Genomic DNA, 16340 nt, shown 5'->3' on the forward strand with positions numbered 1-16340 from the left:
ACCGGACCCTCCAAGCTTTGAACAGTAAGCTTGCGGTCATTATGCCTTGATGTTTTTGAAAGATAGGGTTCGGGGACGCACCATGCTCGAATTTGTGCAACGCTTTTCTCCCCATGATTTTGTAGCCAACGATCGAGTTGTCGGTCGACAAGTACGTCGTCAAATTGTCAAAGAGTGGAATGCGTTACCCTCCCTTCAATGTACGCCGCATGAGCCGATCCTTCTACATTAAAAAGACATTTCATCACATGTCTTGTCTTGTCTTGTCTTGGGTCGTACTATAAAAAGGGGCGGATCACACCCTATCCTATAGAACAAGATGGTCCGTCGTAAGAGACTGCGTCGTAGGAGACGACGATGACGACAGCGGGGTGGGGCTTTAGCCCGTCATAAACCCCGACTTGTCGATAAGATTGCGGAAGGGATGTCCATGTTTTTATCGGGTCCCGCCCCATCGTTTGGGAAAGTAGGCCTCTTGCTAGGGAAACACGCTTTTAAGGGTATAAAAGATAATGTGCAGCGCTACCGTCGATGAGGGGGATCATGATACGACAACCCAGTAGTACGATGATCGTCGGTCCGTCGAGGAGTGGCAAGACGCAATTGACCGAAGCACTCTTGACGGAAGGAGGTGTCTTTGAAGGAGGTCAGACGAAACTGTGTCATTACTGTTATGCCGTATGGCAACCGCGTTTCGAACGTATGAAAGGTCGTGGGATCCGATTTCACGAAGGGATCCCCGACATCGATGATCTTCGACATTGGTTCGGAAAAAGTCAAGGTGGGATCCTGGTATTGGATGATCTCATGGACGAAGGAGGGAACGACAAACGAGTGTTGGACCTGTTCACCCGAGAATCGCATCATTGGAACATCACGGTGTTATATTTGTGTCAAGATTTGTTTCCACCCGGCAAATATGCCAAGACCATCTCCAGGAATGCCCATTATCTCTTCGTTTTCAAGAATCCGAGAGATCAATCAGGATTTCGGGCCTTGACGTTACAAGCCTTTCCCGATCGATGGCGTGACGTCCTTCGTCTCTTCGAGAGGTGTACGCAACGACCGTACGGGTATATAATGATGGATCTTCATCCCGCCTCAGACGATCGGTACCGACTGTTCAGTTGTGTGACACAGTCCGACGGTCCGACCCAGGTGTGGAAACGTGAATGACCAGCCCAGGATCCCCGTTTGCCCATTGGGATCCCTCCGAGTATCAACGTGCCTTATCAGAGTACCGACGAGAGAGAGCTCCTTCCACACCTTCCAGTCCCGGATCGCCGTTTAACCAGTTTCAATTTGAACGCAATCCCTCCGAGTATCAAAGGGAACTGCAAGAGTACCGTCAACAGCAGCAACGACGTAGAGCCAAAGAACGAGCTGCCCGTCAACGTCGAAGACAGGGAGGACGTTCTTTGCATTTGAGTTAACGACTCGAGGTCGCCCAACACATTCCTATAGGAACCCGATCGTTCAGGATGACCTCCCCAGCTGGTGTGGGGAGTAGGACACCACGTACGTCCCCGGCTGGTGTGGGGAACACCATTCCCGACATGACCCCAAGAAACACGCCGGCCGGGGTCGGAACACGAACACCCAACAGCACGATTCAAGAGTTTTTGGAAACGTTGGATCAAGGTCGTGTGCCGACCCCCAGTCCCAATGCCCTGTTGACCGAACTGGGTCTTGATAGTGGAGGATTGCAGACCGATACGCTTCTCTCCCAACGAGAACTCATGATGCGTTCTCTCTTGGACGGGAGTATCCCCGTCGCTCAGAGAACGCAGATTCAAAGAGATTATCATATCTCTGACCAAGATTTACAAGATTTTGCCGCCAGTGGTCCTTCCACTGCGACGGCCACCCGTCGTCCTCGTCCCACCACCGGAGGGAAACGCCCACGTCGACGACCTCTCCCAGCGTCTCCTGCAGGTTCCCGCCGTTGAGGTAGCAGTGGCGGTGGCAGAGGAGGAGGAGGTTCTCCTGGAGGGAGCAGTCGCCGTGGAGGTGGACGACGACGTCTCGATCAAGACGGACTTCGACGTCAAATGGATTTGTTATCTCAAGACGCCCGTCAACGAACGGATGGACGTCGTATTCGGAACATCACTCATACCAACACTGTGACCACAGTCTACGAAGACGGTGGCACGCCTACGGTCCGACGTACCTCCTCCCGAATCAGTAATCCATAAAAAGGGTCACCACGTCCACCTAGAACCTCATTTCCATAATGCCCAAACCCATCCGACGCCGACAAGACGGAGGTATCTTTCCTTTAGTGATTCCTGGTCTATTGGCCGCAGGAAAAGCAGCTGCCTTGGGAGGTGCAGGAGCTGCAGGTGGTTACGCTGTTAAAAAAGGATTGAAAGCCACCGAAGCCGCCGTCCAACGCCATCGACGACGACAACGTGGACACGGTCTCCTGGCCGTCCTAGGCAAAGCCGTGGCTGCTGGGTACCAATTAGGAAAAGATAAAAAGTATAAAAGGATGGGTGCCAAAGGAGTCACAGGTCATTATGAAGCGCCTGAATATAATTATGGAATGATGAAACGGATTCTCCAACGAAAACCTTGGGCGCGAAAAATGGTGATGGATCGAATGATGCGTAGGGATCCACATCCTTTGAGGAGACTATGAAACGAAGAAGAAGAAAAGCACCAGTCCGACGACGACGACGCCAGCGTGGGGGTGTGCTCCCTTTGGTGGCCGCAGGCGTAGGCGCCCTACTCGGAGGCCTGGCCGCCATGACGTGTAACAATGCTAGGATTCGAGCACATCACTGTAAACGGTATGATGACATGGTGGCTCGAATACGAGCTGAAGATGCACGCCGTGGAGACGATTCGGCCATCGTGTACACGCACATTCCTCCCTATAAGCCACCCCGCTACAAAGGTCAAATCTTTCTCGAGAAACTCAAACGTAAACTCACACGCCGACGATGGCGGTAGCATTTGGTGGGGTGTGAGACGTCAACGCGGACGTGGTTTACCCGTATGGGTACAACGGGGCGGCAACCTGGTGATGATCCCAACTTCTAAACCCCGGCGAAAAGGACGCCGACGACGACGACGAAGACGACCAGGTGTACTCCGTGTATAAAAAGAACGCCCGGATCTATAGCCCGGAACATACCAACATGTCGTGGAGGATTGAATGACAATGGCCGTTTCTAGGGAGTGTCTTGAAAGAAGCCAATCATCAAACGCGTCGGGCACGACTTCAGGCCGCCAATGCCGATCAAATCAATGCCGTGAGTGAATTGGTCATGAACACGATCCGAGGAACCATTCCTGTATCGTCTAAGACGGTGGGACGACTTCGACCTTACGAAAAGGTCTTGGGGGACATGTCTCGTCGAAAACATTCTATTAAAAGGAGACGTCAATTGATGATGAATCAGACAGGGGGAGCTCTTTGGGATGGTCCGAACGCAGCTTGTGACGTGATACGACGAAGCAAACGACACGGTTTAAACACGGCTTGTGACATACTAAGACCAAGGAAGCGATAGCATAAAAGCCCGAGGACATTTCGATCCAAGGATCCATTTGCAACATGGACGATGGTTGGTGTGATAACACGTGGATGTACGGGCCTCGTTCGTTTTGTGCCCTACAGGATCAGATACGTGGGCTTCGACATCGAGTCCGAGAACAATGCAACATTGTCCGTCAATTGACCGATCAATTGCAAGAACGCAATCAGAGTCTGGATCTCGCCGAACAAAAGATGGGGGTCTTGCAAGAACAAGTCTGCGAATTGAATCGGCATTTGGAACGAGAACGACACGAGAAACAGGACCTCTACTATAAAACCAGGGAGAGACGCGAAGATCTTAGTACCTCACGATGAGCGAAGTGGAGACCATTCCAGGATTCGAAAACAAAGTCTTGATCGATCCCCAACGACTTCGTCAACTCGAAGACGTGTACAAGGAACGTCTGACTGAAAACATTCCCTTGGCCAAAGCCGCCCGTATCGCCGCCAAACAAGAAGCCATTCTCATGTCGGACCAGATTCCTCCAGGTGTGAGGAAAGCCTTGGCCACCCCTTTAGCCAATGAAAAGAAACTGTGGACCAAAGCCGTCCGACAACCTCTCGGGTTTGGACCGGATGCCGACGACGAACGCGATGCCGAGGCCAATGCCTATGCGCAAGGACCCTTACACTCCATGTTGATGCAGCTGGTCCAAAAGAAGAAGAAAACGCCCGAGACCCCAACCACACCCTCGGCACCCCCTAAAGCTAAAAAACGACTTCGATTCATGACTCAACCGAAAGCAGCCCCACCCAAAAAGAAAAAGAAGAAGAAGTCGCCTTCCAAGACACCGGCTCCGTCGGTCGACTGGGGACACCTTCCGTTTCAAGGGGACCCCAGGATGATGGGGGACAGTGTGGCCGACTATGCGGACACGACCGCTCAATCGGTGAAGAGGAAGATTCGTAAGAAAGCAGGTCGCCTCCGTCCCACCGAAACAGATAAATTACGACGCCCGCCCAGTTGACAAACGACAATTGGATGACGAGGACTACTAAGAGACGCCAACGACGACGACGACGACGTACCCGTCAACGAGGTGGCAAGTTTGACTTGCAGAATGCTTTGGCCAAGACTGGGATCGAGTCTCATTGGCCTGGCTATCAGTACATGGGTCCTGGCACCAAACTCGCCAAACGACTCAAACGGGGTGATCCCGGCATCAATCGGTTGGACAAGATTGCCAAGACCCACGACATGGATTACGCGAAGGCCAGAAACTTACAGGACAAGTGGAAAGCCGACGACAAAATGATTCGGGCTATCAGTAACCTCCCAGGCAAAAAGAAGAAGACGGGGAAAGTGGTCAAGAAAATCATGCAAATGAAACGTAAACTCAAACTTTAATTTCTTCTTAACGAAATTTAAGATTGAATATTCTTGTTCGATGCCAAGGACCGTAAATGTCAATAAAAGGTACAAAACGAAACTGTCCCGTTCTCTGGTTCTTTTTAATTTGTTTTTCCGGGTGCCAAATGGGTCGTCTCCGATAACTCCAGGCTTTATGTAGGGCATGGGCTGTCGCGCAGCAAAACAGTTCTCCCCAACGTCTAGCCAGACGATGACGACGACATAAACGAGGTTGTTGTGTCTGCAACAAAATGAAAATGTCCGTCAGTCCCTCTTCTCATATGATAGCATTCGAAAAGCCATATCAGAATACACTCCGCACATTCCATCATCAACCAGCCTTGGGTAGGACAACGCATTTGAGAGGGATCTGAATGGGACGGTACGACCATCTGAAAAAAAGTCAAATCCTTCCGGTTAAACAAGAACAGTATGGAGATCCCAGACCGTGATAACGTCCCGTACGTACAACCAAATGTCCTTCGGTACTCTGGTACACCAAATGTCCCTCCTCGTTGCGGACCATGATCTGACGACGCCATACAGGTGGATCCAAATAATAAAGGGCCACGCCTCTGTCCTCTTCCAATATCTCCTCCTCAAGGTCCTCATCGTAGGGATAAATCACGCGTAACTGAAACTGTCCAATGCCTGTTATTGGATCCAACCCCATATAATTATAAAACCCGTACCGTGTCACGATCGCATCCACAATGGCAAGTTTCTGAACGGTGGTGTAACTTTCTCTATGACACTCCCTACAGTAACAGTCCTCGTATCCGATGTAATCCTCGTAATCAGGGGGGTTGATAAGAATGCACTAGGAAAAAATAAACAAAATGACTCCCGTCAATCCATGAAAAAAGAAAGTCCAGTCAATCGTTCCTCCATCAGCATGCAGCGAACCTCCGGCATATAGGGTCGTCTCTCGTGCACGTGGAAGCGGCCACTCCACGTACAAAAACATCGATCGGCACTGACCATGATCTGACAAGGAAAAAATCATCGTGTAAGCTCCCATACGGCATGGGATTCATAACATCCCCTGTACGAGAGGGTATAGGATCTCGCGGTCACACCCGATACCCTGCGACGCCCAAACGTTCCCAGACACTGTCGTCTGTGTTCCCACGGCAAGATAGATCCATTCAATCGGTAAAGACAACGTATGCATGTGATGGGTCCAAAGGAACAACAAGGTGAGTCCCAAAGCATGAATCCTTCCCCATAGGCGTACACAGTCATGGTCTATAAAAAGAAAAAACATAGGTCATCGGTATGACCGACGGTATGACCGACGAAATCTATACGTCCCTTGACACTGTCGTTCGTGTTCCCACGGTGGGGTATGTCCATCAAATCGGTGAAGACAACGTATGCACGTCACGGGTCCAAATGTCAAACAACAACAAGATGCGTCCCAAAGCATAAACCCTTCCCCAATGGCGTACACCATCATGGTCTAAAAAAGACAAACCATCTTTTGAATAGATGTCCAGACTTGGAGATAAACAGTTTCTTGTTCGGAGGAATGGGGTCTCCTAGACGAATAAGCCGATCCATATTTAGGCAGACTGCACCAAGTCTGTGAAAAACAGAGAAATGACGTTGGTAGGAGAATCGACTATAGGCTACGGTATCTAGGTCTTGTACCCCTATTGACGAGTCTGAATAGGTCTGAATAGTTCCATACGAATACGTGTATCCTTGTCCATCATTGTCCGTAAAAAACTGCCCGAAAAAAAGGAGAGAGCGCACCACAGCTAATAATAAAAGGAACGGAACGTATTAGTAATACGGACGACGTTCACAGGAGAACCGCTTATCGATGGCGACGAATACGACCATGGCAACCGATCGCCCTCCATAACTCCACCACGAATTCCAGCTCTTTCGCCTTCCAACCCCACTGGGATGAAAAATGGGTAAATCTGTTTAGACGACACCACATCTAACGATAAAGGCAACGAAACGTATGAATTAGTAAGGCATCCCAATAGAGACCTGTGGCACTAAGACGGAAGCAATAGGAGGAACAACATCCACACCCATAAGAGGTACAACGTCCTTCCTGAAAATCAAAAAAAGGGAACCTCGTGAAAAAGAGACCGACGGCGGTCCGTATGACAACGACGACGTCCATAGGAGACTTCCAATCCGTCACATCGACAACGAACAAGGCATCCGTAACACACACAATGAAAGGGATTGCACTCGATCCAAGACCATTGATCCCCTGGACAATGTCGATACCCTTGATAGGTCCTATGTTCCTGTACCACCATCTAAAAGAAAAAATGTTTAATCACTCGAATACTTCCATCCAATAACATATCCTCCATCGACGCTGTTCAACTGTGCGCGGAGGTTTTCCCATATACCACACATCCTCGAAAGATTTCTCAAATTGACAAATCACCTGCACACAATAGGGAGAAAAAAACTGCAACTAAACAACCATTCCCTGACATAAATGACACTAGCCCCCCAGATCACGACGACACGGTGGGAAACCATAACCTACGTCACACTCACAAATCATATGTCCTGGACGACGGCGACGTGCATAAGAGACCAAACAGGAACAGTCCCACTTTCCACACGTAAGTTCCACGTAACTACAACGACATTGCCATTCGACCCAATGATGATCCTCTCCAGTGACCACCAGGACCTACAAGAAATGACACCTGACATAAGTGACACCAGTCCCCCAAATCGCCACGACACGGTGGAAAACCATAACCCACGTCACACTCACAAATCATGCGTCCTGGACAACGGCGACGTGCGTGACGTGTGTGACAGGAACAGTCCCACTTCTCACACGTATAAGTGTGTATACTACAACGACATTGCCATTCGACATACACTCTCCACGTTCCAGTAACCACCATGACCTAGAAGAAACAGCGACAGTGAGGGGTTCGAAGGGGCATACAAATCGACACATATCGACACCAACGACAAACAACAAATGACAAACCCCTCTCGACGAAAACGATAATTGCCCGTACAATAACGATACCCCGGACAATTCAACATTCGACCAAGACAATACCGACATAACATGATTCGGCTTCCAACATGTTGGTTCCCGGGTGGAAACCGACAACACCACCCACACTCAAACACGATAGTCGATTCTCCTACGAACGTCGCCGTCATCTAAAGACATTAAAAAAGATAAACGAGTCTATCAGGTTCGCTTCGATTTCGACCCAACACAAATAACAGGGACGTACCGTGTCATGTTGACTGCAACGTGGTAGATGGGATAACTCTTCGTGAATGGGTTTCCAGCGTTCCCTTCGGTCCTTCTCTCGGTCCTTCTCCTCCTCTCGATCTCGAGCCTCCAGCACATGTTGACGTACTTCGGGAGGTAACAGGTCCCAATACGAAGCCTCGTCGCGGATCGCCGGGGGCTTTTTGGTGGTCTGGCATTCTTTCCACCAACGTCCATTGTCTTGCTTGACCCATACCTCTTCCTCATAGTTTGGGTCTTGCTCGATCTCCATACCACGTCTGGCCACCGCCGACTCAATCATACGTCTCTTCGAATCCGATGCCATGACTTTTGATACGCCACTCGATCGGGCTCGCTACTTAACAGGAGTCGTTCCACCAATCCCTGTTCCCCTAAGGGTCACATGACTCTCTGGGGGGATACCCCCCCATCCCCCCAGAAGACCTATCTCCCTTCGGATTGGTCCATCCATAATACACGTCAAGGTCCTTCAAGGTGACCCTCTCTCTATAAAGGACACGTCGTCTTTTTTTCACAATTCATCTCATCATGGATAGTGACGATGACTTAGCTCAAGCACTCCACGAGTTTGAACAAATAGGAGGTGCCGCTCCAGGACGTTTCGTCTTTGAAAGACTACCTGTGGTGGAACGACGTAGTGTCCGTCTCGGGGTTCGTGAACGGGTCTTTCAACTTCGCCCTCGACAGATGGGAGCTTTCATTCCTCGACAACGCCTGACCGATGCCCTCGTGCAAGGTCTTCGTACCGCTCTAGACGATCTGATAAATGACCAAGACATCCCGGACGGCGACCGGATTTACATTGCTCTGGCCTCCAATCGTATTGCCAATGCCTACAACGGATGGGGACTGCGGGCCGGGGAATGGCGCGCTCAAGGTCCACGCGTGGATGCCTTACTTGGGAATCTTTCCCACATGCTCAACTCCAACGAACAATTTGAAATCGGCGATTCCTTCACCCTCTCCTTCGTTCACGTACGCGGTGCTCCCACAGGTTCCGGTTACAAAAGAAAACATTTACCAGGTCATCAAGCATCGACGCGTCTCAAAGAGTTCAAACGCCGTCTCTTGCGCGTTCCACAGGATGACCAAAATCTATGCTGTCCATGCGCCATCGCTCTGGCTCGAGGGGTCTATCAACACCGAGACGACCTGAGGTCCTGAGGTCAATCATCGTCGCGTCACACGAGCGGCTCAAGAGCTTCTAGACGAAGCATCTCTTCCTCCCCAACCCTGCGGTCCAGAACAACTTCAACAACTCGTCACAGCTCCCAGTCTCCAAGACTACACTATCGTGGTCGTGGACGCCAACCGTGCTTACGCTTGTTTCGCTTACGGACGTGGGGACACTTTGTTAGGACTCACGAAGACGGTCATTATGATGCCTTATCTTCTTTGCCAGGTTTTTTCGGCAAAGATTACTTTTGCAGCAAGTGTTTTCGAGCCTACCATAATTTGGGTCAACATGCCTGTCGCAACAACCAAGCCAATCATTGCGGAGCCTGCTTGCAGAACGGATACCCTGATCATGGCGAGGCCTACTGACAGTACCGCACGGCTCAGACACTCTGTATCCTCTGTGGATGTTCTTTCTACGGGGACCTCTGTCTCCAAACCCATCAGTCCAAGACCCAAGCCGGTAGACCCGTCGATCCTCAACATCCCTCCGTCTGTGCCACCCGTCGTCAGTGTAAAGAATGTCACCGTATGTTACGCAGCCTTAAAGAGATCCGAACCCATCGGTGTGGGTTTCGGGAATGTTCATGCTGCCACGAACAGGTCGACATTCATCACCATCGATGTTTCTTACAAGTGGAAAAGACTCCCGCCGAACGACGACGCGATCAACGACGTCAACAATCCTTCGACAGGATCCTGACCAGGGGACTGGCACCTCTCTTAGCTGACGAGGCCGCTGAATTGAACGCCTTCCTCGCGGGCGATAACGACGAAGACGAGGACGAGGACGAAGAGAAGCCGCCCTTACACGTCTTCTTTGACATCGAGAGCATGCAAGTCGAGGGACGTCACGTACCCAATCTGGTGGTGGCCGAGACGGAAGACGACGATCGTCCCGTTTCGTTCCGAGATCCTCACGACTGTCTCTTTCACTTTCTGGAATGGTTAGAAACGCTGACCGAAGACGGAACGCGACCCCTGACGGTGATTGCTCATAATTTTAAAGGGTACGACAGTTATCCCGTCATCGATGAACTCCACCGGCAAAAGAGAGAAATTGAACAAATCCGAAACGGTGGGAAAGTCCTTCAACTCACCTACCCTCATGAAGAGACAACCATACGATTCATCGATTCGCTCTCCTTCTTCCAAATGCCACTGAGCGATTTCCCCAAGACGTTTGGGCTCACCGAACTCAAGAAAGGACACTTTCCGCATTTGTTCAACACCCCCGAGCATCAAACGTACATAGGCCAGCTTCCTGACAAATCCTTCTACATGCCCGACGGGATGTCCTTCAAGAAACGTCGCGACTTCGACACCTGGTACGACGATCAAGTGACACGAGAGGTCGTCTTTGATTTCCAAGCCAAACTCCTGGCGTACTGCAAATCGGACGTGAAACTCTTGAAACAAGGATGCCTCACCTTCATGCAGGATTTTCAAGCTCGTGCTGAATTCAATCCTTTTGAACAAATGATAGTAGCCTCCGCCTGTAATCTCTACTTGCACATGCATTGTATGGAAGAAGAGACCATTGCTTCCGAACCCCTCTTAGGATGGCGACGTCGTGTCAATCATTCCCAGGCCTCCATGGAATGGTTGACCTGGTGCGAACGCAATCTACGACGTCAAGCCTGGCTGACCCTCTCGCCGGAAGAACACGAGGACCATGAAGCCATGGCTCATGCCTACGGGCATGCCGTAGCGGATCATCATCCCTTACACTGCCAACGCATCCAACATGCTCGAAACGAGGGCGAGTACCACATTCCTGGCACCCGATACACGGTCGACGGATACGATGCCGGCACCAAGACCGTCTACGAATTTTACGGGTGCTTCTGGCACGGATGTCGGACCTGCCATCCCCAACGCACCGACGTGCATCCGACTCTGCTCGATCAGACCATGGACGAGGTCCGTGCTCTCGTCGACAAAAAACGCACGTTCCTCATCACGCTCGGGTACCAATTCGTGGGCATGTGGGAATGTACCTGGAACGCCCTTAAAGAATCCAACCAGGACATTATAGACTTTCTAGCCCATCAAAACCTCCAAGCCCCCCTCGAACCACGAGATGCTTTTTACGGGGGTCGGACCAATGCCATACGTCTCTACGCTCACGTCGAGGAAGAGGAGGAAATCCAATACGACGATTACACATCCTTGTATCCTTGGGTCAACAAGTACGGCACCTATCCTGTCGGACATCCCATCTTCCTGTACGAACCTGACACCACCGATCTCTCGCCTTATTTCGGCTTGGCCAAATGTACCGTCCTTCCACCTGCACATCTCTACCATCCCGTGTTGCCTTACCGTAGTCACGACAAGCTCACCTTTCCCTTATGTCGTACCTGTGTCGAAGAGAACATTTCCAAACCCCTTTTGGAAAAGACGCATGCCTGTCATCACACGGACGAAGAACGTACCCTCGTTGGTACCTGGTGCACCCCAGAACTAGACATGGCCGTACAGAAAGGCTACGTCATTCAACACGTACACGAAGTATGGCATTTCGACCATCAAGGCACGGGACTCTTCAAATCCTACATGGACACGTGGCTCCAAATCAAAGAAGAAGCCAGCGGCTGGCCCGAAGGATGTACCACCCCTGCTCAGAAACAAGCTCACGTCGATGCGTACTATGCTCAGGAAGGCATTCGTCTCCATCCCACCAAAATCCAAAAGAACCCTGGACTCCGAGCCCTGGCCAAGATGATGCTCAACTCGATGTGGGGCAAGTTCGGGCAACGGATCAACAAGACTCAGGTCCGAGAATTCACCAAACCTCAACCGTTCATCCAATTCCTCAACAGAGATCAACACGATGTCCGTTACATCAGTTCCCTGACGGAAGACCGGGTCGAAGTCCATTACAAATTACAAACGCACGATGTCCTGCCTTCACCCAATCTCAACATCTTCATAGCCGCCTTCACCACCTGTCATGCCAGACTCCGTCTCTATCAAGCACTCGATCATCTTGGCGAACGCGTCCTCTACTTCGACACCGACTCGGTCGTCTTCCTCCATCGTCCTGGCGACCCACCCTTGGACCCTCCACGAGGCGCCTACCTTGGCGACTTCAAAAGCGAACTCGACGCTGGAGATCACATTGTGGAATTCCGTTCGGGAGGTCCTAAGAACTACGGTTACAAGACCAAGAACGGAAAAGTAGAATGCAAGGTCCGCGGTTTCTCCCTCAACGTCGAAGGGATGTCTCAATTGAATTATAACGTCTTGCGTCAAAACACCTTGGACGAATTGCATCGTCCTCTAGACGAACCGCGTACCACCCGTGTCACGCAATCTCACACCATTCAAAGAAATGCCAAGACCTACACCTTAGAAACACAACCTTCTCACAAAGACTACCGGCTCGTCTACTCCAAATGGGTCCTGGATCCCACCACTGCCCAGACCTACCCTTACGGCTACGAACGGTTCACCGACGAGGATCTGGATCTCGCTGAAGTCTCAGCTGAATTATTTGCTTAGGGACGAGGTCATTAGACACCAGGTCTCCTCACACGTTCCCGCTTGTAAAATAAGTTGTTGATTAAACCGTTTCATGATTAGAGAAAAACAAAGAACCGTCTCTTAAGTGTTCCCTCCGGTTTTTCACATTCTCTACATACTTTTAACAAAGGACCCCCGACGTTGGACTTTGACCCCGCCGTCTAAACCAATCCTCTTCACGTGTGCACGTGATAATGGCGGACACAAAAATTTCAACCAATCAGAAGACGATGCATCTCATTAATTTTTGCTCTCCACCAATCAGAACGCTCCATTTCAAACCGGTCTATATTCCCCTATAGTACTACTGTTACTGTAGAACACTGCAGTGACTTTTTTCAGTGCATTGGTCTCGTTTCCAGCTTTTCGTTTCAAACCCCGTTTCAAAGATTGTCCTATGACCTGTTCTGCCATGTGTAACGATTTGCCACTGGCGGCTGCGTGGAATCCCTATTGCAAGGAATTCAACAACACATGCGATGCAATCTTGATCAATTCCTCTGTGACTCCAGACCCCTCGCATGATGCGTCTCCTTTTTTATTCTGGAGGGTGTTCCTCATTTTATACCAGAGTCTCCAAAAGAGACCAGGTTCCCGTTGCTCTGGCCTAGACTGACTTCGATCAGGTCTAAATAAGGACGTTGCATGGGCATCCATTGAATGTGCACCAGTTCAAAGAAGATCACACCCGTACCGTCTCGTCTATAATGCACTTCTCGTACCAGTGGATGGGACGAATCACCCATAATGTTACTATCCACCGAGTACACCAATAATGTTCACGACGTTGGAGTACTAAAAAGAAAAAAAGGAAAGGAACTTTATTTGTGTCTAGTCGTTCTAGCGCTGAAGCACTAATTGGGGACACTGTAAATCGAAACTAACAACTAACACAACTCAAGTCAAATGTTGGTTTTTTTGAGGAGAGGGGAAACCGGAGTACGCAGAGAAAACCTCTCGGTGCAGAGTGGAGAACCAACAAACCAAAGGCCGTATTCAGATTCGTAAACCTCCATTCCACAGCCTGGCTAAGATACAGACTCACTCTAGGCTAAAGGATCCAGAGACGTCCATTATCCAGTTCGGTAGTAGGGTGAGTCGCTGTCCCAGTGGTCTTGTCGTGAAACGAATACCTGAGGTTAGGACCCAGACTCACTTTTCCATCCACACTTTTTGAAAGCCAACCCATACAGTACGACAGTAAGTACTGGATGACAAATTGTACATCGCCGCCGTCCACCTGACATCAGCCAGTTTTTTTCTCTCCAGAATAGCACCCTGTCCTACCCACTGGAAGGTCGGTCGTTTTGCCTCCTCGATGCTGTCCCCATCAGTAGCGTCTTCGGCCAATGTATTCGTTATCTACCAGTCCATTTTGTCAATGAGGGCTTTCATGAATCCGACACCGGAGCAGAGGCCTAGGCAGAACTCGTGTGCGGTGAGGGCGTGTTGGTTGTAGAGTCCCTTAGACGAAACTTTGTTGTTATCAAATAGTCATCTGTACTGTCCATCACCATACTCGGATCCGACCCAACGTCGGGCATGGAGATGGACACCAGACCAACCTCCCACTCTCCGTCGAATCGAGTGACCTCGGGCAAGCTCATCTTGAAGAGACTCGCGGTGTTGTTAGGGAACTCCCGTGTTGGATCGCTGATTACGACGATACAGCCCATGATGACAACGGCGAAAATGTAGACAGATGGTGGTCGTTTTATCGACGAGACGTCCGTCCACTTCCGTCGCACTCACGTGCACCGTCTCGATCCTAGATCCCCGAAGACGATGGTATTGCACATGCCGCGGCTCCCACCATGCCTCTTCGCCTTTTTCCCTGTACCAGGAAGCCCAGTTTATGGTCACGACGAACGCTTACAACTTGCGATTCGTACGCATCAACGAAGCGTTCGAGAACTTCACAAAGAGCAAAATGTCGCAGACGAACGTCCGAAGCAGTTCGTCGTAAGAGTCCTCCAACCATCGACTCTCTACAAAGATTCGCATAGACAAACAAGGGACGTTCGACCGTACTTTTTGCCCTTTTTGAAGTTCTCGAACGCTTCGTTGATGCGTACGAATCGCCAGTTGTAAGCGCTCGTCGTGACCATGAACAGGGAAGACCATCCCTGACCCTCTGCGACAACACCCACAGGACCATTGGCAAAATTATTGGGATATCCTTTAAAGACAGACCTCGACTGTAATAAGATGAATGACCTTCATGGACGGGGTTATCTTTCAACCAACCCATATTCAGAGCCAACTCGGCGACAAATCCAAAGTACTTCCAGTGGACGCCTTGTGCATAAACGTATGGTCCAACACCAGATCGTCGTCTTCCCACTTGAATGTAATGGCCGTCTTTTTCTTCACAGACTGACCACTCTCCGTGACGTCCATGTAGAGCGTCACCCCAACCCACAGGCTGTCCTGTATCGTCTATTCCAACGTGTCAATGATCTTCTTCACAAAGTCCAGCCCTGCACTCTCCGTGTCTTGACCTTGCCTGTAGGATTCATAGCTATGAACACGTACATGCACAGGTATCCGCCCGTATTCCAATCGTCTGGATGGTCACCCGTCTTGTCAGGGTGTATTAGGATATTCTCGGGGTGCGCCGTCCCTGGTGGTGGGACTGACGGTAGCGACACACCGGTCAATCGCACTTCCGATCGGCCGTCCTCTTGCCATACTCGATCCCCGGGTAGGCGTGCTTTAAACTCCGAGGGACTGTTGTCAGGAAACTCGGCTTTCTGTACATGGCTCGACAATGTATCGTAGCACGACGACATTGCTTGTCACATCTCTTTTATTTTTTAATATCTCTTTTATACGTGTTTCAAAGCCGAATGGGGTACCCAACTACCGTATTTACTGGGCCAACCCATCCAACGGACTTTCACGGCTCGTCCGCGTCGTCGTAAGATGTTTTCCATACGGAACAATGCTCCATCGGGTACGGTGACTTTCTGAACATCCTCTTCGTAGAAACCTCCTTCTAAAGGCGTCCCGTCCCATTTTTTGAGCTTGTACGTGGCGACGCGTCCAGGTGCCACACGTTGGACCACAAACACTTCTTCCGTCCATCCCGGTAGATATCCTTCTTTGAAAAGACGATGTTTCTCACTGAGTCGTACCCAGTCGCCCACCTTGAGTTTAGGACGAGGACGTGGCTTGAATCGTTTGCCGTACAGTTTGGTCCACACGCTCCCTTCGTACTTATCGGTCACGTCGTGTGGTGCCAAACCGATACTCCGATGAAAGCTTCTATTGTACCCATCGAGTAATTGGGTAAGCACACTTAGATAGACTCGCGTATTGCGTGCCGTGAAAGAACGCTACATGCGTTGCTTCAACGTACGATTAAAACGTTCGACCACGGATGCCTTGGTATCACTGTGTGTCGAGAAATTATGAATGCCTTCTTTTTCCAACATACGTCTGAACGGAGCATTGTAAAACTCTTTACC

The 16340-nt window shown here is 50.3% G+C and overlaps 1 protein-coding gene across 1 annotated transcript; it reads left to right on the forward strand.

The window, feature by feature from the left end:
* Positions 1–9873: 9873 nt before the first annotated feature.
* LOC137969585 (uncharacterized) lies at positions 9874–12849 on the forward strand. The gene has a single exon (XM_068815895.1). It carries the CDS (start codon positions 9874–9876, stop codon positions 12847–12849), a length of 2976 nt encoding a protein of 991 aa, XP_068671996.1.
* Positions 12850–16340: the final 3491 nt, after the last annotated feature.

The sequence above is a fragment of the Montipora foliosa genome, chromosome 1 (genome assembly GCF_036669935.1).
Source record: "Montipora foliosa isolate CH-2021 chromosome 1, ASM3666993v2, whole genome shotgun sequence".
NCBI lineage: Eukaryota > Metazoa > Cnidaria > Anthozoa > Scleractinia > Acroporidae > Montipora > Montipora foliosa.